Raw genomic sequence first — 22,595 nt, forward strand, 5'->3', positions numbered from 1 at the left:
CGTACTCCCAACTCATACTGAACAAGAACAAAGATTTACCTAGAACAACATGTAGCAAAGAAAATACGGTCATATATCAGTCTATAAAAGACCTCTATAAAAAACCCTCAGTCTGAAGATCTCCAACATGCTGATGTTGTTGTTGTTCTGGTCTTCAGTCCTGAGACTGGTTTGATGCAGCTCTCCATGCTACTCTATCCTGTGCAAGCTTTTTCATCTCCCAGTACCTACTGCAACCTACATCCTTCTGAATCTGCTTAGTGTATTCATCTCGTGGTCTCCCTCTATGATTTTCACCCTCCACGCTGCCCTCCAATACTAAATTGGTGATCCCTTGATGCCTCAGAACATGCCCTACCAACCGATCCCTTCTTCTGGTCAAGTTGTGCCACAAACTTCTCTTCTCCCCAATCCTATTCAATACTTCCTCATTAGTTATGTGATCTACCCATCTAATCTTCAGCATTCTTCTGTAGCACCACATTTCGAAAGCTTCTATTCTCTTCTTGTCTAAACTATTTATCGTCCATGTTTCACTTCCATACATGGCTACACTCCATACGAATACTTTCAGAAATGACTTCCTGACACTTAAATCAATACTGGATGTTAACAAATTTCGCTTCTTCAGAAACGCTTTCCTTGCCATTGCCAGTCTACATTTTATATCCTCTCTACTTCGACCATCATCAGTTATTTTGCTCCCCAAATAGCAAAACTCCTTTACTACTTTAAGTGCCTCATTTCCTAATCTAATACCCTCAGCATCACCCGACTTAATTAGACTACATTCCATTATCCTTGTTTTGCTTTTGTTGATGTTCATCTTATATCCTCCTTTCAAGACACTGTCCATTCCATTCAACTGCTCTTCCAAGTCCTTTGCTGTCTCTGACAGAATTACAATGTCATCGGCGAACCTCAAAGTTTTTATTTCTTCTCCATGAATTTTAATACCTACTCCGAATTTTTCTTTTGTTTCCTTTACTGCTTACTCAATATACAGATTGAACAACATCGGGGAGAGGCTACAACCCTGTCTTACTCCCTTCCCAACCACTGCTTCCCTTTCATGTCCCTCGACTCTTATAACTGCCATCTGGTTTCTGTACAAATTGTAAATAGCCTTTCGCTCCCTGTATTTTACCCCTGCCACCTTTAGAATTTGAAAGAGAGTAGTCCAGTCAACATTGTCAAAAGCTTTCTCTAAGTCTACAAATGCTAGAAACGTAGGTTTGCCTTTCCTTAATCTTTCTTCTAAGATAAGTCGTAAGGTCAGTATTGCCTCACGTGTTCCAGTGTTTCTACGGAATCCAAACTGATCTTCCCCGAGGTTGGCTTCTACTAGTTTTTCCATTCGTATGTAAAGAATTCGTGTTAGTATTTTGCAGCTGTGACTTATTAAGCTGATAGTTCGGTAATTTTCACATCTGTCAACACCTGCTTTCTTTGGGATTGGAATTATTATATTCTTCTTGAAGTCTGAGGGTATTTCGCCTGTTTCATACATCTTGCTCACCAGATGGTAGAGTTTTGTCAGGACTGGCTCTCCCACGGCCGTCAGTAGTTCCAATGGAATATTGTCTACTCCGGGGGCCTTGTTTCGACTCAGGTCTTTCAGTGCTCTGTCAAACTCTTCACGCAGTATCGTATCTCCCATTTCATCTTCATCTACATCCTCTTCCATTTCCATAATATTGTCTTCAAGTACATTGCCCTTGTATAGACCCTCTATATACTCCTTCCACCTTTCTGCTTTCCCTTCTTTGCTTAGCACTGGGTTTCCATCTGAGCTCTTGATATTCATACAAGTCGTTCTCTTATCTCCAAAGGTCTCTTTAATTTTCCTGTAGGCGGTATCTATCTTACCCCTAGTGAGATAGGCCTCTACATCCTTACATTTGTCCTCTAGCCATTCCTGCTTAGCCATTTTGCACTTCCTGTCGATCTCATTTTTGAGACGTTTGTGTTCCTTTTTGCCTGTTTCACTTACTGCATTTTTATATTTTCTCCTTTCATCAATTAAATTCAATATTTCTTCTGTTACCCAAGGATTTCTACTAGCCCTCGTCTTTTTACCTACTTGATCCTCTGCTGCCTTCACTACTTCATCCCTCAAAGCCACCCATTCTTCTTCTACTGTATTTATTTCCCCCATTCCTGTCAATTGCTCCCTTATGCTCTCCCTGAATCTCTGTACAACCTCTGGTTCTTTTAGTTTATCCAGGTCCCATCTCCTTAAATTCCCACCTTTTTGCAGTTTCTTCAGTTTTAATCTACAGGTCATAACCAATAGATTGTGGTCAGAGTCCACATCTGCCCCTGGAAATGTCTTACAATTTAAAACCTGGTTCCTAAATCTCTGTCTTACCATTATATAATCTATCTGATACCTTTTAGTATCTACAGGGTTCTTCCATGTATACAACCTTCTTTCATGATTCTTAAACCAAGTGTTAGTTATGATTATGTTGTGCTCTGTGCAAAATTCGACCAGGCGGCTTCCTCTTTCATTTCTGTCCCCCAATCCATATTCACCTACTATGTTTCCTTCTCTCCCTTTTCCTACACTCGAATTCCAGTCACCCATGACTATTAAATTTTTGTCTCCCTTCACAATCTGAATAATTTCTTTTATTTCATCATACATTTCTTCAATTTCTTCGTCATCTGCAGAGCTAGTTGGCATATAAACTTGTACTACTGTAGTAGGCGTGGGCTTCGTATCTATCTTGGCCAAAATAATGCGTTCACTATGCTGTTTGTAGTAGCTTACCCGCATTCCTATTTTCCTATTCATTATTAAACCTACTCCTGCATTACCCCTATTTGATTTTGTGTTTATAACCCTGTAGTCACCTGACCAGAAGTCTTGTTCCTCCTGCCATCGAACTTCACTAATTCCCACTATATCTAACTTCAACCTATCCATTTCCCTTTTTAAATTTTCTAACCTACCTGCCCGATTAAGGGATCTGACATTCCACGCTCCGATCCATAGAACACCAGTTTTCTTTCTCCTGATAACGACATCCTCTTGAGTAGTCCCCGCCCGGAGATCCGAATGGGGGACTATTTTACCTCCGGAATATTTTACCCAAGAGGACACCATCATCATGTAATCATACAGTAAAGCTGCATGCCCTCGGGAAAAATTACGGCTGTAGTTTCCCCTTGCTTTCAGCCGTTCGCAGTACCAGCACAGCAAGGCCGTTTTGGTTATTGTTACAAGGCCAGATCAGTCAATCATCCAGACTGTTGCCCTTGCAACTACTGAAAAGGCTGCTGCCCCTCTTCAGGAACCACACGTTTGTCTGGCCTCTCAACAGATACCCCTCCGTTGTGGTTGCACCTACGGTATGGCTATCTGTATCGCTGAGGCACGCAAGCCTCCCCACCAACGGCAAGGTCCATGGTTCATGGGGGGGAACATGCTGATGAGATGCATGATTGTTGAGGTATAACAGTCATTAGTGGGCAAACTCTGGGAAACCTGCCACTCCTCAGTTTCACAAGGCTTACCTAAGCTCTCTGGGCTCTGCCTAGGTGGACTTTTATTTAGCTAGCTGCTTGTGGGACTGAAATGGACCCTTCAATATTTTCGTTTCCTTCTCTCAGTAGAAAGGTTCAGTCGCTAATAGGTACCAACACCTAATCTAAAAAGAGGGATCATGTAGCCAGTCCTTCTGACTCAGGAGTATTGTCTCAAGTAACAGAATGCATGTTGGTCATCAGAATGTGTTTTTAGTAGTGAAAAGAAAAGAGGGTAGATTTGAGAAGGTTTTCCCCTTCTTTATACAAAAGAATTAGAAGGAATCTGTGGCTCCTTAAAATCAATAAAGTGCTTGCACAGTGGGACACTGCTAGCAGAAACTTCAAATTTCCAGCAAACTACTAACGTCCAAAAAGCTAAATGCCTTGTGGATTATGCCATAGACACTGAACTGTGCAGCACCTTGACTTACAGAAATGGTGTTGTGACTTTCAGGGATCTAGTCGACATTCCCAAGGTGGAACAGCAAGGTGAGTGGTTTCCAGAAGTTATAGTCAATGTGCAAAACATCATGAAGAGGGTGTATGGGGAGCTTGTCAAATTCAATGCCTTTTTCCAACATTCGATAGTACAAAACTTCTTGAGCACATTAAGGTAGGTTTCCTTCTTCTACATATTAGGCCATATGACCCCAGCCCAATGCACTGTTTCAAATGCCAGCACTTTGAGCATACTATTATTGGGTGTAAGGGAGAAGCCACTTGTGGCAAATGTGGTAAGGCCAACCACAAAGCAGTCAGTTGTTCACCTCCTTTGAAGTGTGTGAATTGCTGTGGGGCTCACCCTGTGTAGAAGATTGAAAGATACAAGAGTTTAAGACTATAAAGCGTATCCCATATAATGAGGCCAGAAAGGGTATAAAGCCATGTTGCCCCCAACGTATGCCATTTCATTTGCTTCGGTTCTTAAGCAGCCACTGCTGGAAGCTGATGCTGCCACACAAACAGAGGTTACTAGTGTCAGCACTAGTACCTGTGCTTGTCAATGCACTTGTGCTGCTGCAGTCATTTCAAAACTTGTCCCTTTCCCATAACTTCAGAAAAGGCAACTGTTGCAAATGTTGTGGAACGCGCTGCTCCTCGAAAGACTCCATCTGGTCCAAAGTCCAGTGCTGCCACTATCACTTCTGCAGTTGTGACTGAAAAGCCTATTCAACCAAAAAATCAAAGCTGAAGATAAGGAATCACCCACTGCTAGAGGCAGGAAGTACACAGTCTGACAATGTCAATGTCATCCTCTCATAAGCCTCTCTCGATTCTTCTTCAGAGGCTACGGACCTTAATGTCAGACTGGGGTGCTCATCTCTCCGAAAGACTGAGCCTCCACCCACTGTGAGCTGCCTTCCCCGACAGAAAGTCAAGATGAAAGTTCTAAACCCCATGACAGATGGCTCCCTTCCTACAGTGGGACACCGATTGGTTCAGGACACTTGTGGAGGAACTAAACTCCTAGCACAGGCATGCCCCTGTGCTTGTGTTTACAGGAAACACATTTTAAAGCCACTGATGCTCCTGTGGTAAGGGGCTATGCTCTTCACTTAAAGGATGACCTGACTGAGGACAGAGCCAAGGGAGGGGTTACTGTGTTTGTCAATAACATGCACCACTCCTGTACTCTCTCCTTGGTTACTGATTTACAAGCAGTAGCCTTTACTGTTCATGTGGGTCAGAAGATCACTATCCTCTCACTGTACTTACCTCTGAAGGATGCAATAAGCTCTGAGGCTCTCACGGGTCTTATTGAACAAATCTGCCACCCATTTATTCTACAGGGTGATTTCAATGTCCATAATGTATTATGTGGCTCATGCTGTACTTGCTGTAGGGATCAAGGCTTGGAGAAACTCATTCTCTCAAGAGCTGTGCATCCTCAATACAGGCAGCCCCTTTCATTTCTTGGCTGCTACTTGATTGTCCTCAGCCACTGACCTCTTAGTCTGCTCTCCCAACCTTGCAGATTCAGCTCAGTGGGAAGCAACTAACGACATTCATTCTGGTGACCACTTCCCACTGTGGATCCACCTACTCAGCGGTGGTTTATTTCAAGAAAAGCAACTGAAATTGATGGTGACCAGGGCTAAATGGACACTGTTCAGCCAGCTGGCTGTGTCATCATGACACTGTCCAGGAGTGGGTCGACCACATCACACAAGTGATCGATAATGCTGCTGAGTTATTAAAGAAAAAGTCCTCAGGTCATCTTAGCAGGCAACCTACTCCTTAGTGGACTGGTGAGTGCTGCTCAGCAATCCAGGACAGGCATGCAGCTCTCTGTTTAAGTACTGATTGACCACAGACAATGTCACAGCATTTCAGGTCGTGAGGGCCAAGGCTCTACACATAATTAAGGTGAGCAAGAAAAGGTCATGGCAAGTGTTCCTGGAGTCCATCAACAATTCCACTTGGCCTGCAAAAGTATAGGGAGCCATCAGGGAGATTTCCAGTAAACACAGTTGTTTACCCATAGAAGCAGTGCTGAAGCAGGGGTGTCTCCAAATAATACCAAAAGACATTGGCTTATGATGACAGAGCATTTTGCACTGACTACTGCTGGTGCCAGGCAGGATCTGGCATTTTGTTGCTACATATGACTGCAGAGAGGAGCAAGCCAGATTTCAGATTCCATCACTCTAAGTCTCACAACTGCCATTTCTCCATGTGGGGTCTGGAATTGGCATTGTCTGACACACGTAACACTGCACCTGGTCACTACCAAATCCAGTACTGCATGCTTCAACATTTGTCAGCCTCATCAAAGGAAATCCTCCTCAAATGTTTTAATTTGATATGGCAGACAGGCCAGTTTCCCAGCTCATGCACAGAGGCTATTTTGATACCTCTCCTCAAGCCAGGAAAGGACTGCACATGTCCCAGTAGTTACTGGAGCTTAGCCTTAATGAGATGTGTTGGAAAAACTCTGGAGTGAATGGTTAACCATTGGCTGGTCTGGTTGTTAGAGAACAGGCAACTCCTTAGCCACTCTGAAGTGTGGATTCTGGAGATTTCAACATGACCTGACTACTAGAGGCAGCTATTCAGCAGGTTTTCCTATGTAAACATCAATGTCTGGGTATATTATTTGACATCAGTAAGGTGTATGACACTACTTGGAGATACAGTATTCTCATGCAACTCCATCAATGTGGCTTTCATGGCCAGCCCCCATCTTCATATGGTCCCTTCTGTCTTAAGCACTTTTTAGGTCCTGAGTTGGTGACATGCTGTTGGATCATTTTGAGCATGAGAACAGTGTTCCCCAGGGCAGTGATTTAAATGCTACCCTCTTTGCCATAGCCATAAAGAGTATAATGTCTACTGTATGGAGTCCTGTAGAGTGCTCTTTATTTGTGGTTGATTTTGCTGTTTTCTGTTTCTCCTCTGGTATTGCAACACTGACCTCTCAGTTGCAACTTACAGTGCAGAGGTTAGAGGAGTGGTCTGCAAAGACAGGTTTTCAGTTTTCTGAAATAAATCTCTGTGTGTTCATTTTAATCATTCTCATCATATTTTTAATGTAGCTGATTTGCAGATGAGGGATACCATTATACATTTTAGAGACTGAGTGAGATTTATAGACCGCATTTTTGGCTCCAAACTTCCGTGGTTTCACACCTGAGAGTCTGAAAGCTACAACCCAGAAGGGCATGAATATCATGAAGTGCCTTAGCCGCAGGTCTTGGGGAGCAGAGTGTGTCTGTTGCATTTTCATAGAGCTTTTGTGTGTTCATATCTAGACTGTGAATGTATAGTGTACTGGTCAGCAAGAACTTCTTACCTAAAGATTATTGATGCTATCGACCATGAGGGGATTAGGCTAGCCATAGGTGCTTACAGCACTAGCTCCATTCTCAGTCCATAAGCCTATTTGCCTAGGCTGGATAACCACCACTCATTATCCGGTGGCAGCTCTTCATGATGCATCAGGTATGTAAATTCCTCACAGCTCATGAGTATACCATGCTATTGTTTGTCCATTCTGGAATGCCTTTTCTCTGATCATCTGTGAACAACAAGGTCACTTGTGATCCATGTGTGGCATGCACTGGAGTCACTTGGTGTGGAGCAAGTACAACCCTACATCCAGAGTTTTAACCATCCGCCACCCTGGTTACTGCAGAGGCCCAGATTAATTTTAGATTTAGTGCAGTACTGGAGAGATTGGACTCCTGCATATGTTTTTAATACTTTATTTACTGTCATTTTAACTGAGCACCACAATTATACAGCTGCCTTTATGGATGATTCAAAACAGGGGGATTCTGTTTGTTGCTCTGTTTTCCCTGATTGTGTCTTCAAGGTCTGACTGCCTCAAGACATTACTGCCTGTGACACAGAAATGTATATGATCTCGCAGGCATTGGAGCAGATGAGCCGTGCCTGTTTGTACTGATTCTCTGAGTGCCCCTAAGTCTCTACAGTGCACGTATCCAGCAGATAAAGTAGTCCAAAATATCCAAGATGCACTTCTTCAACAACAGTGGCAGGGGAAGGAGGTGTTTCTCTGTTGGGTACCGGGACAAAAGTGTATTGCAGGGATCAAAAGGGCAGAGCACTCAAGGAGGCATGTAGTTATTTCAGTGTGCTATCCCCCTGCATGCTATCGCCTAACTATTGAGGTACAGAATTATGTGTTGATGGGAAAATGAGTGGCTGGAGGTGGCTGATAATATTCTGCATCTAGTGAAACCCATTACACAGCAATGGTGTACCTCCTTTCAGCCATGAAGATGGGATTAGGTCCTGCTTACTCATGTGAGGTCTGGAATTGGCATTGTCTGGTACATGTGATACTGCACCTGGTCATGACCAAATCCAGTGTATGGAGTTTGTGGTGTATTGAGCAAAACATGGGTGATCTACTGAAAAAGAATGCCAACAATTTGGCTGAATGGAAGAAAGTATCCAACAAATGGAATGCATTAGGTGCAAAAATGCCACTGACAGTAAATGATACAAGGTTTGAGACTGTAAACAAATTTAATATGCTCTGTTCTAGTAACAGTTTTCCAGTGAGTGGCTCAGAACTAAAGCTGAATTCGAATGTTAAAGTGACATTCGATCTGCCAAAGCCTGAACTTCCAGCTTCGGGAAGAGAAATTTCTGCTGTGAATAAAACAACAAAGTGTGTTCATATTTTTGCAGACAGTCATGGAAGAGATATGGTCAAAATGCTAAAAAACAGTTTTTACAGTGCTGATGCTTGTGGATTCATGAAACCTGGTGCGAAAATTCAGGAAGTCGTAGCAGGCTGTGATCCTGACAGAGTAAAAAATGATTATGTGATTATAATAGGTAGTTCGAACAATGTAGCCTGCAATGAAGGTTTTGATGTTACATGATAACTCAAGGAGAAATTAATGGTGCTTCAGCTTTCTATGGTATTTATTGTGAACATTCAAAAGAGACGACTTAATCCCACAGTCCTGTGTAAAATGAAACTGTCTCTCAAACAAACTCTAAATTAGCAAAGACTTGCAAACAATTTAGCAATACTTGTGTTGTGGATACGAGCAATTTTCAAAGAGAGTCGTTTACCAGACATGGCATGCACCTTAACAGGTCAGGTAAACAAACCTTAGGTACTCTTTTAAATGCAGCAATCATGAAAGAAATCAACAAAATATCTCCTCACTTGAAACCTATTCCCCTTAAGTGGCTCCAGCAATCCCAAACAGTAGCAGCTGATCAACACTGCCTGAGGAGGAGTCAAAGGCTACGTACAGCTGCTTAGTGATGATTTTTTATGGCACCAAATGAAGAAAAGGAAGAGATTGTGCAAGATCAGCCTGAAAAAATTGCAGATAAGTGTCAAAAATCAGCAACAAAGCAGCACTTCACCAGGTATTGACAAAATAACAAATACTTGCCAAACTTTCAAGAAAATGAGTCAAAACATTCAGTGCCTCAAGAATAAAGTGTTATAATTAGAAGTCATCATAAACAAATTTGTACATATCTCTTGTATTTGTCTATCAGAACATTGGTGCAGGGTCAGTGAATTAATTCTTATAAATATAAGCAATTTTGAATTAGCATCTCATTATTGCTGCAGTGTTTGTAAAAATGGTGGAGTATGCATATACACTAGGACTGGGCTGCAATATAAAGTTAGATCTGAAACAAACCATCTAAATATCAAGAAACATTTTGAATCATATGGCATAGAGCTAAAATCTGAGGAGAAGCATAAAAATCTAATTGTCATATCAATATACAGGTCACCACTAGGTGACAAAAACATATTTTTTTAAAATTTGGAAGCAGTGCTAAACATTTTGTATAACAATGAAGTGAACTTATTACTATGTGGGGATTTTAACATCATCTTGTTAATTGAAAATGAAGAAAAAAGACAGCTTTTGAGTATCCTAAACAGCTTTCACACGAAACCACTCTTCATAGACCCCACTAGAATAATGGAGTCATCTTCGTCCCTATTAGATAATATCTTTACAAACATAGAAAATGATGTTATGGGGGCACAAAATGTAAACTTAGCTCTTTCAGACTACAACACACTAGTAACATGCACAAATTCTTCTGTGCCTGAGGTTGTTAAATACAAGTGGGAACATAAAAGGCATTTCTGCCCAGAAAATGTTAATATTTTTATCCAATCATTAGAAAAGAAACTTGAGAAGATGTGTACTCAAAATCATCAACTGATGAATCATTCAATGCATTTTATGATACTTTCATGTCCATATTTGATATGTGTTTTCCAAAAAAACTGACAAGAATTAATGTCATGCCAAGAAACTGCAACCAGTGGATAACACATGTTATCAGAGTGTCCAGTCAAAAGCTAAAACTTCTCAATCAACTGAGAAAAGACAACCAAGATGAACACTTTGCAGAATATGTTAAGACATATAAAAAAATTTATAAGAAAATAATTAAAACAGCCAAAACAATGCACAATGACAAAGTAATCATAGGGACAGCAAACAAGTTGAAAGCAATATGGAATATAGTAAAAAAGGAAGCAAACAAAAGTCTTAAAAAGCAAGATGACATTCTATTAAAAGATGATCATGGTGTGTTACTCAGAAATGGTACTCTAGCAAATTACATAAATGACTATCTCTTGAACACTCCAGTCAATCTGAGTAAAAATTTTGCTAGTAATAGTAGTACCACAGTTCAAAGCGAGCGAAGTGGTAATTCAATATTGCTATGTCCCACAAATAAATTAGAAGTTCTTAAGATATTAAAAACAATGAAGAATAAACTATCCTCTAGAATTGATGAGTTACCAGATTCAGTCATAATTAAATGTGCTAGTGTCATAGCAGAACAACTGTCACATATCATAAACATATCATTAACAGAAGGGGCGTTCCCACAAAGATTAAAAATTTCAAAACAAAACCATTGTATAAAAAGGGTAATATATATGAAGTGGAAAACTATAGATCAATAGCTTTGTTATCTGTATTTTCAAAAATAATAGAGACTGTCATGAAAAATATAATTACAAATTACCTCAAAAAATTCAGTCTCTTGTCTGTAAACCAACATGGTTTTCACACAGGCATGAGTACAGAAACAGCAATTACCCAATTCATTGAAAACATTGTAATAGGACTTGACAATAATAACAGTACAGTAGGAATAAACTTGGACTTATCTAATGCATTCAATACTGTTGATTATGATATCTTGCTAGACAAACTAGAAGCTATAGGTATACAAGTAGTTGCATTAAAATGGTTTCAGTCATATCTCCACAATAGAAAACAGGTAGTAGAAATCACCTCAGCAAACAATAAAAACCAAAGATTGTGTACAGATTGGACATACAGACTGCACCAGTCAGAGTATCTAAAGACAGCATTCTAGGACCTCTCTTATTTCTTACATATCTTAATGATATCAAGATCCCAATCAGTGGCACACACATAACTTTTGTGGAGTCGATAGTTCGTATTGACCACAAAACTTAATATCTCTGAACTCTAAGTGCTCTGTCGAGCCTCCATCTTGAACGACATGGGTTGTGCAGGCGGAGTGGCGAGAGGCAGGTCCACTTCGTAGTCAGTCAGCCACCATAGCCGGATGAGACGGCGGCCGGCCTGGGAGTAAGCGGGTAGGGAGGTCGACAGCGTGGTGGAGGCGTGTGTGGCCCTTAAGTGCATCGAGCGGTCCATAGAACTGCTCTGTCACACTCACGTGGGAGTGTGAAGTTGTGTGCAAAGTTGACGTGTAAGGGACCATCTGATGGCGGGACCTCGGTATCTGTCAAAAGAATGAGCACTCAGTTGTCGAACATCACTATAGAAACTGAACCAGAGGCTCAGGTGGTTCTGTGACTGTGTCGGCTGCAGACTCCTTGACTTGCACCATGGGGTGGTGAGTTTCTGGGTTCTGCTTAATAGCTCAGGAGTCCACTATACACAGGCAGCGGCTACACAAGTAGCGGGGGCTGTCTGGAAGGGAACAGGTGATTTTTTAGGTTAGAGGGTCTCAGGAAACCACATAAAGGGTATCTGTCTAAAAGGGTGCAGGTGAAACACAGTGACGGAAATTGTGCGCTTAGGCAGGCGCACCACAGGTACGTCCATCCGAGTGTGCAAGAACGTGGTGAGGACAAAATAGTGGGCTCCTAGGCCCAGCATTCGGAGGCATTGGTCACCTCAGACACACCTGCAGTCAGGCCTCAACTACTGGAGATGACAGTAGCTGTGTGTGTGTGGGGGGGGGGGGGGGGGATATTATCTATGTCTGATGAAGGACTTAGTCTGTTAGTCTGACAGCTGAATAAAGACTAGCAGTCTGTTTCCTTGTCCCTGTCTGCCACACAATACCTTCATGTGATGAGTAGCATCTAACCTTTCATATTATTGTAGGTATTAAAGTATATAATAAGTGAGATTTTAGTAGCCACCCTCACAAAATTTCCATTGATAAACATTCTCTTATGGAAACCTGAGTTTCTTCTGGCATACGTAATGTTCAGATAACTTATAGGAAAGCAGCTGGGTGATCTATAACTGAAAGTGTGCTTTCAATTATGTTTGTCTATCCACCCATTCTCTTAGTAAGTTTGAAATACAAAATGTGTCGTTTGTAACCTTAACTTTATGCATAATTTTTAAAAGCCCTGAACAATTTACAGGTTTTGCAGATCATTTTGTTTGTCTTCCAACTTTCCACAATCAATCATAGTCTATATATTTCCTGGATAGCTGTCTGATAAAAATCTAAATGAAGTGAAATTAAAATACTAGAATTCTCATGATATTTATGGAATACTCCATCAGTTCTTGTTAGAACACATGCATACTAAAAACTTGAATAAACATTATTAATGTTCCACAGTAATACTTCATTATGAACAGCTTTTCAGCTTACTACTCCTGCTGTTTACACTAGGAATGTTGCTGTCCACATTCTGTTCAACAGTAAAGATAAGTCTCCACCTTTAGACCAGAGTGGAATTTAAAGGATTTACTGCAATCCACGTGTAAAATTATATATAGGTCAGGCAGGTAGGCTTATAGCTATTAGACTGACTGGTCATGAAAGGAGTGGAAGACTGAAAAAAAAAGATGCTGTTGAGCATGCTCTAAATGCATGTCATTCATATGATATTAAATGCGACATTCTCCATAGAGGAAGTAAAGGCAGAAAACTAACATTACTTGAAATCTAGGGTTTTAATAAGCACCAGTCAAAGAATCCTTACCTGCTTCTTAATGACCAAACACAATTCCATTACTGACCCTTACTAAAGTAGCATCCAGTTATTATTGCTGTCACCATTTGCTAATATGCTTGTTATAACTGTTTCACATCCACATCCCATAAACTCCTTTCTCTCTTCTGCCCCACCCCTTCCCCTCCCTTTTAAACTTTTTCATCACATTCACAGTTTGTCCATATAACATTGTGGTCTGTGCCATTACTGAGTTGTAAAAAATATTTGGCTTATACATTCCCTACTTTTAATCTTTGAATATACTGTAATATAAGATTTATTTGTTTAGTCTTTTTGGTACTACATTTGTGTCAATATAGTCACAAAATTTCACATATCTTTGTACAACAATCTTATCAGATGATGGCCTAGAAAGTTGAAACCTGGTTCATAATGTACTATTAAATAAATATTTTTGTGGAACATTAATACTGTGTGATCAAGTTTTCCATACTATAATTCTAAAAAATTAAGGTAACCTTTAATGTATATGGTAATTTAATTAAATACTAATGTAATATTGTTTTCTTCCTGTTTCAGCTGTAATCTAATTCCTTTCAAAGAAATAGAGGAATCAATTGAAATGAGAAGGCTAAAGCATTCCATAGATAAATTCAGACAATTCCAACAACAGAATCCTACTTATCATACAAAAATATGTGACAACCTAACAAAACTCATTTAAATTACTTCCATGAAATCAAGAGGTTTGTACAACATTTTTCTGCCTTGTAAAGTAGAAGAAACCTTATTTAGTAGCAAAATTTTTTATTGAAAGTAAAAGACTGCAGCATTCTTTGGAAGTACTCAATGATTTTAGATGATACCTTAAGATGGGATAATATTGGATGGAATTTTAATATGCCTTAATGTAGCTTTACAAAGAATATTCAATTCATGCAACAAAAGTACATGATATTTGGGATGACATTGAAGAATAATATAATCAAAGAACATGAACTGGAAATATTTTTTAAGTATCCAGATCGTAACAAATAAAATTGCCTCATATTACCCAATATAATGGGGTAAGTTTGGATGCTCATTGTATTTCCATTTAAGTTCCATATAATTTATAGATGTTAAGAAAACATTTGAAACATGTTTAGATAAATTTTCACACATATATTTAGAAAATATTTGATTAATAATAGTTGATTAATAATGACAGTCTCCCCACCATGAACCATGGACCTTGCCATTGGTGGGGAGGCTTGCGTGCATCAACGATACAGATGGCCGTACCGTAGGTGCAACCACAACGGAGGGGTATCTGTTGAGAGGCCAGACAAATGTGTGGTTCCTGAAGAGGGGCAGCAGCCTTTTCAGTAGTTGCAGGGGCAACAGTCTGGATGATTGACTGATCTGGCCCTGTAACACTAACCAAAACGGCCTTGCTGTTGTGGTACTGCAAACAGCTGAAAGCAAGGGGAAACTACAGCCGTAATCTTTCCCGAGGGCATGCAGCTTTACTGTATGATTAAATGATGATGGCATCCTCTTGGGTAAAATATTCCGGAGGTAAAATAGTCCCCCATTCGGATCTCCGGGCGGGGACTACTCAAGAGGGCATCGTTATCAGGAGAAAGAAAACTGGCGTTCTACAGATCGGAGTGTGGATTGTCAGATTCCTTAATCGGGGAGGTAGGTTAGAAAATTTAAAAAGAGAAATGGATAGGTTAAAGTTAGATATAGTGGGAATTAGCGAAGTTCAGTGGCAGAAGGAACAAGACTTTTGGTCAGGTGAATACAGGGTTATAAATACAAAATCAAATAATGTAGGAGTAGGTTTAATAATGAATTAAAAAATGGGAGTGCCCGTAAGCTACTACAAACAGCGTAGTGAACACATTATTGTGGCCAAGGTAGATATGAAGCCCACACCTACTACAGTAGTAAAAGTTTATATGCCAACTAACTCTGCAGATGAAGAAATTGATGAAATGTATGATAAGATAAAAGAAATTATTCAGGTAGTGAAGGGAGATGAAAATTTAATAGCCATGTGTGACTGGAATTCGACAGTAGGAAAAGGAAGAGAAGAAAACGTAGTAGGTGAATATGGATTGGGGCTAAGAAATGAAAGAGGAACCCGCCTGGAAGAATTTTGCACAGTGTAACTTAATCATAGCTAACACTTGGTTCAAGAATCATGAAAGAAGGTTGTATACTCGGAAGAACCCTGGAGATACTAGAAGGTTTCAGATAGATTATATAATGGTAAGACAGAGATTTAGGAACCAGATTTTAAATTGTTTTAAATTGTAAGACATTTCCAGGGGCAGATGTGGACTCTGACCACAATCTATTGGTTATGAACTGTAGATTAAAACTGAAGAAACTGCAAAAAGGTGGGAATTTAAGGAGATGGGACCTGGATAAACTGAAAGAACCAGAGGTTGTACAGAGTTTCAGGGAGAGCATAAGGGAACAATTGACAGGAATGGGGGAAAGAAATACAGTAGAAAAAGAATGGGTAGCTTTGAGGAATGAAATAGTGAAGGCAGCAGAGAATCAAGTAGGTAAAAAGACGAGGGCTAGTAGAAATCCTTGGGTAACAGAAGAGATACCAAATTTAATTGATGAAAGGAGAAAATACAAAAACGCAGTAAATGAAGCAGGCAAAAAGGAATACAAACGTTTCAAAAATGAGATCGACAGGAAGTGCAAAATGGCTAAGCAACGATGGCTAGAGGACAAATGTAAGGATGTAGAGGCTTATCTGACGAGGGGTAAGATAGACACTGCCTACGGGAAAATTAAGGAGACCTTTGGAGAAAAGAGAACCACTTGTGTCAATATCAAGAGCTCAGATGGTAACCCAGTTCTAAGCAAAGAAGGGAAAGCAGAAAAGTGGAAGGAGTATATAGAGGGTCTACACAGGGGCGATGTTCTTGAGGACAATATGGAAATGGAAGAGGATGTAGATGAATATGAAATGGGAGATATGATACTGCGTGAAGAGTTTGACAGTGCACTGAAAGACCTAAGTCAAAACAAGGCCCCGGGAGTAGACAACATTCCATTAGAACTACTGACAGCCTTAGGAGAGCTAGCTCTGTCAAAACTCTACTATCTGGTGAGCAAGATGTATGAGACAGGCGAAATTCCCTCAGACTTCAAGAAGAATATATTAATTCCAATCCCAAAGAAAGCAGGTGTTGAAAGCTGTGATAATTACCAAACTATCAGTTTAATAAGTCACAGCTGCAAAATACTAACGCGAATTCTTTACAGACGAATGGAAAAACTGGTAGAAGCCGACCTCGTGGAAGATCAGTTTGGATTCCGTAGAAATGTTGGAACACGTGAGGCAATGCTGACCCTACGACTTATCTTAGAAAAAAGAAAGGCAAACCTACGTTTCTAGCATTCGTAGACTTAGAGAAAGCTTTTGACAATGTTGACTGGAATACTCTCTTTCAAATTCTGAAGGTGGCAGGGGTAAATTACAGAGAGCGAAAGGCTATTTACAATTTGTACAGAAAGCAGATGGCAGTTATAAGAGTCGAGGGACATGAAAGGGAAGCAGTGGTTGGGAAGGGAGTGAGACAGGGTTGTAGCCTATCCCCGGTACTATTGAGCAAGCAATAGAGGAAACAAAAGAAAAATTCAGAGTAGGTATTAAAATCCATGGAGAAGAAATAAAAACTTTGAGGTTCACTGATGACATTGTAATTCTGTCAGAGACAGCTAAGGACTTGGGAGAGCAGTTGAACAGAATGGACAGTGTCTTGAAAGGAGGGTATAAGATGATCATCAACAATAGCAAAACGAAGATAATGGAATGTAGTCGAATTAAGTTGGGTGATGCTGAAGGAATTAGATTAGGAAATGAGATACTTAAAGTAGTAAAGGAGTTTTGCTATTTGGGCTGCAAAATAACTGATGATGGTCGAAGTAGAGAGGATATAAAATGTAGACTGGCAATGGCAAGGAAAGTGTTTCTGAGGAAGAGAAATTTGTTAACATTGAGTATTGATTTGAGTGTCAGGAAGTCGTTTCTGAAAGTATTTGTATGGAGTGTAGCCATGTATGGAAGTGAAACATTGATGATAAATAGTTTAGACAAGAAGAGAATAGAAGCTTTCGAAATGTGGTGTTACAGAAGAATGCTGAAGATTAGATGGGTAGATCACAAAACTAATGAGGAGGTATTGAACAGAATTGGGGAGAAGAGGAGTTTGTGGCACAACTTGACTAGAAGAAGGGATCGGTTGGTAGGACATGTTCTGAGGCATCATGGGATCACCTATTTAGTCCTGGAGGGCAGTGTGGAGGGTAAAAATCGTAGAGGGAGACCAAGAGATGAATACACTAAGCAGATTGAGAAGGATGTAGGCTGCAGTAGGTACTGGGAGATGAAGAAGCTTGCACAGGATAGAGTAGCATGGAGAGCTGCATCAAAGCAGTCTCAGGACTGAAGACCACAACAACAACAAATGACAGTCTACTTATAGAATAAATCATAAATCTACAATATGTTCTTAGTGAATAAAAAATTCATCTTTTGTTCTTTTGGAGTTGGCATCATTCTGAAAATTTGATGTTTGTTTGCAATATCATCATCTGGAGTTTCAGGAAAAATATCAGATTTTCCACCTTAAGGTGGATGCAAAATTCTGACTTCCACTTCTTTTGCACCCACTTCTGTTATAATTCCAACAACCTACTTGTTTAGCTCTTTCCTTTCAATTGTGTTTATTCTACAATGCTCAATTGCTATATTAAATTTGCCTGATGCCTTTTGTATGACAGTTTTCTTGATCTTATAGGAAAGACCACCTTATCAAAATTCTGAACACAATTGCACCTCGAACGACATTGTGAGACCCATAATTTATTTGTAAATTCATGTTTTCTTCTTAACATTTAAATAAGTAAATTATAAGGAAATTGTGCTTGTCAATTTTTTTCTTCTAGTGCAGTGATGAAAGTATTTGCCTAATGACAACTAACAATAATTGTACACTGCACTGAAAACTGCTATACACCACCTTCCCCACTTCCAATTGCAAAAGGCCGTGTGTTTGAATCTACTTGACAATATGGAAGGTATAACCAGCAAAATGCTTGTGCAAAGTAAAAGCCTGCATCCAGTAATTTCAGTGTAAGAAACAAATTTGCTGTTCCTGTCCCAGTGTACTCCTGTGTCTGATATTTCACCATCTTAAGGTATGTACGGTGCTTGGAAAAGTATCCTGTATTCTTACAGGAGATTTTATTGGTTCTAATTAGAAAAAGAGTCTTGTAGATGTATATTTGGAAATAAATACTTTTTGAGATACAAGCCATTATATCCTACAATAATCATCTGTTTGTTTGTATTTGTATGTGTATTTATTTGGTCCAGTAAATCTTATATGTACAGAGCAGCTTATCAGTTGTTGGACATACCCGTGCAAATATATCTTCATGTCAACATGATGTTTCCTATATTAATGAATACATTTTTTTTTCATTCTGACTTATAATTAAACCAGTTTAACTAGAAAATTATGACTGAAAACATGAATAAACTAATATTATTGATTAGTGTTTCCATGCTACAAGTAGTTAGTTACATTTACAAAATATTTTTGTAAGCAATGAAGAGTATGGCTTATACACTTAAAGTTAACTTTCTTAGGCACTCAAAGATTTTGGAGGAACCCTTCCTGGCTATAGTACCAGTGCATTAATAAATATTCTTTTAATACTGCTTTGACTTTTTTAGGTCAGTGATTACTTTAACTGAATTGATAAAATCAGAAACTCCTTATATCCACTACCACAAATGTTTGAGGAGAAGCAAAAATGTGATTATCAGAAGGAACAATGATTGAAAGTTGTTGAGAAAAATCCCACATTTTCTACCACATAGTGTGTTATTCTAGAAACATAATACTGCACATACCTATGGTAGGAGCCAAAAGAATAATATGTATAACTATTTCATAGAGGTTTCTGTGTGGGCATGAGGGTTTATACATCAAATCAATTGCAACAAATGGCATTTTAGAGCAATTTATTAATGCATTGACAATATTACAGTGTTTAATATATGCTGCATTGTAAACTATGAGCTTTGTGCAAAATGTCCTTCCACTTGTAGTTTTGTGTAATTTCTGTTTATCAGTCTAGCCTCCTTTATAATGCCACATTTACATTTGCTGCAGATACCTTTCCATCTGTTTCTTGGTGGTTCTACATCACTTGTATTATTAATGCTTTAACAGTGCAGCAGTAACAACTAAACAATGTAATAATGCAATGAAAACTGAGTAGAATATTAGTTGCACTATAGTCATATAGAATTTATATATATCATTGGCTGTCAGCTGTTTAGTAATCAGGTACAACAATCTTAGAAAACAAAGTAAACTACCAAGCAAACCAATGAGAAACTGAAGAAAATGATATTTTCATTCATTAAGCGTACAAATGCCTCATGACACTGGACATGAACTGTTTTTGGATGAAATAGTAAAAGTTACAGGGTGTTTCAAAAATGACCAGTATATTTGAAACGGCAATAAAAACTAAACGAGCAGCGATAGAAATACACCGTTTGTTGCAATATGCTTGGGACAACAGTACATTTTCAGGCAGACAAACTTTCGAAATTACAGTAGTTACAATTTTCAACAACAGATGGCGCTGCAAGTGATGTGAAAGATATAGAAGACAACACAGTCTGTGGGTGCGCCATTCTGTACGTCGTCTTTCTGCTGTAAGCGTGTGCTGTTCACAACGTGCAAGTGTGCTGTAGACAACATGGTTTATTCCTTAGAACAGAGGATTTTTCTGGTGTTGGAATTCCACCGCCTAGAACACAGTGTTGTTGCAACAAGACGAAGTTTTCAACGGAGGTTTAATGTAACCAAAGGACCAAAAAGCGATACAATAAAGGATCTGTTTGAAAAATTTCAATGGACTGGGAACGTGACGGATGAACGTGCTGGAAAGGTAGGGCGACCGCGTACGGCAACCACAGAGGGCAACGCGCAGCTAGTGCAGCAGGCGATCCAACAGCGGCCTTGGGTTTCCGTTCGCCGTGTTGCAGCTGCGGTCCAAATGACGCCAACATCCACGTATCGTCTCATGCACCAGAGTTTACACCTCTATCCATACAAAATTCAAACGCGGCAACCCCTGAGCGCCGCTACCATTGCTGCACGAGAGACATTCGCTAACGATATAGTGCACAGGATTGATGACAGCGATATGCATGTGGGCAGCATTTGGTTTACTGATGAAGCTTATTTTTACCTGGATGGCTTCGTCAATAAACAGAACTGGCGCATATGGGAAACCGAAAAGCCCCATGTTGCAGTCCCATCGTCCCTGCATCCTCAACAAGTACTGGTCTGGGCCGCCATTTCTTCCAAAGGAATCATTGGCCCATTTTTCAGATCCGAAACGATTACTGCATCACGCTATCTGGACATTCTTCGTGAATTTGTGGCGGTACAAACTGCCTTAGACGACACTGCGAACACCTCGTGGTTTATGCAAGATGGTGCCCGGCCACATCGCACGGCCGACGTCTTTAATTTCCTGAATGAATATTTCGATGATCGTGTGATTGCTTTGGGCTATCCGAAACATACAGGAGGCGGCGTGGATTGGCCTCCCTATTCGCCAGACATGAACCCCTGTGACTTCTTTCTGTGGGGACACTTGAAAGACCAGGTGTACCGCCAGAATCCAGAAACAATTGAACAGCTGAAGCAGTACATCTCATCTGCATGTGAAGCCATTCCGCCAGACACGTTGTCAAAGGTTTCGCGTAATTTCATTCAGAGACTACGCCATATTATTGCTACGCATGGTGGATATGTGGAAAATATCGTACTATAGAGTTTCCCAGACCGCAGCGCCATCTGTTGTTGAAAATTGTAACTACTGTAATTTCGAAAGTTTGTCTGCCTGAAAATGTACTGTTGTCCCAAGCATATTGCAACAAATGGTGTATTTCTATCGCTGCTCGTTTAGTTTTTATTGTCGTTTCAAATATACCGGTCATTTTTGAAACACCCTGTACTATCTCATTACATGCAAACCATTAGACGGATGTGAGGTATTTCTATCACAGTCAGTTCTGCTAAACGATATATAATTCGCCATTATCTCATTTTGCAAAAAATGTAAACATGATGTGTTTCTAATTTTATCGAATCAGTTTCTTCTGGCAACTGCTCGTAAATAATTTTACCATGGTGTGATGTTTTTTTTTTTTTTTTTTTTGCATAACTGGCTTTTATTTGGAGCATGAGAAAGTCAGTTTTCTGTCTTGTGTTGTGATGATGTAGATTTTAATTTTTTGAGGAGGACACTAGGATTTGTTATTGCATATTTCTTAATAAAAATTGCACTTCCAAAGCTGTAAATACATGGAAGATGAAGGATCACCATATTTTTATATCAAGGTCTACAGGGTTTGTTCCTTTGTATTGCTGTCATGGTTCTCATTATTCTTTTTCACATCCTGAAGAGTCTTAGGCAGGATGGTAAGTTACTCCATAAAAAAATCACATACTTTCAGAATTAATAAACAATCATTAGACAGTCCTTACGGTAACAGTTTTCAAGCACTCTCATAACAGAGCACATGGTTCTTGGGCTCTTAAATAAGCTATCAGTGTGACTATCCCATCTAAGGTTTCCTGGAGCCAGATCACCAGAAGTTTTGTATTAGCTTCACTTGCAATAGCTTTGTCTGATATGTGAATTTTTATATATTCTTCACTGTTTCTCTTGACATTATGAAACTTTGATGCTACTGTTTTACTTTTATTTATTATTGGTCTGTTTTGTTGAACCAGTTTCCATACTTTACATATTTACTTATTTGTAACCAGAATAGTGTCTGGTTGCTTTATATCTTCTTGAAATTATATTTCTACTACCTGTCTGTGGCCAGTAAGATATGATCCAAGCCAGTTGTTAGGTGTATCCCCGATACCCATACTATCAAGTTCCTGCAGCAATAGGATGTAGTCTATGATGTCAAAGTTCTTGGTCATATGCCACTTACTTTTCTCTACGCTCAAGATTTGAGAGCACTTTACTCAGAAATTCAAATACTGCTTTTTCTGTTGACTGGCCTTTCCACAAACCATATTTGGCTGTAGATAATATGTTGTACATTTGTAGAAAATCTAGCATCATCTTCGTCAAGTGTTTTTGAAAAGTCAGATAGCAAAGCAATAGTTCTACAATTGGTCATGCCTTCTTTCGTACCCCTATGTGATCAGTGGCTTGAGTTTCACTGTCTTTAAGCTGGCGGGAAAGATTTCAGTTGCAATGAACTGTTGACTCTACAGGAAATGCTAAATGTTATTAGCACTCATTCTCATAC

At 39.6% G+C, this 22,595-nt stretch overlaps 1 protein-coding gene across 1 annotated transcript in view; it reads left to right on the plus strand.

The window, feature by feature from the left end:
- The window catches only part of LOC126416333 (uncharacterized), a 391,314-nt gene that overhangs the window by 365,033 nt on the left and 3,686 nt on the right, over window positions 1–22,595 (plus strand). The window contains exon 15 of the mRNA XM_050084000.1: window positions 13,793–13,959. Within this exon, the coding sequence (XP_049939957.1) occupies window positions 13,793–13,937 (145 nt within the window). The 3' untranslated portion in view covers window positions 13,938–13,959. The remainder of the gene's footprint in view (window positions 1–13,792; window positions 13,960–22,595) is intronic.

Source organism: Schistocerca serialis, chromosome 8 (assembly GCF_023864345.2).
Source record: "Schistocerca serialis cubense isolate TAMUIC-IGC-003099 chromosome 8, iqSchSeri2.2, whole genome shotgun sequence".
NCBI classification, from domain to species: domain Eukaryota; kingdom Metazoa; phylum Arthropoda; class Insecta; order Orthoptera; family Acrididae; genus Schistocerca; species Schistocerca serialis.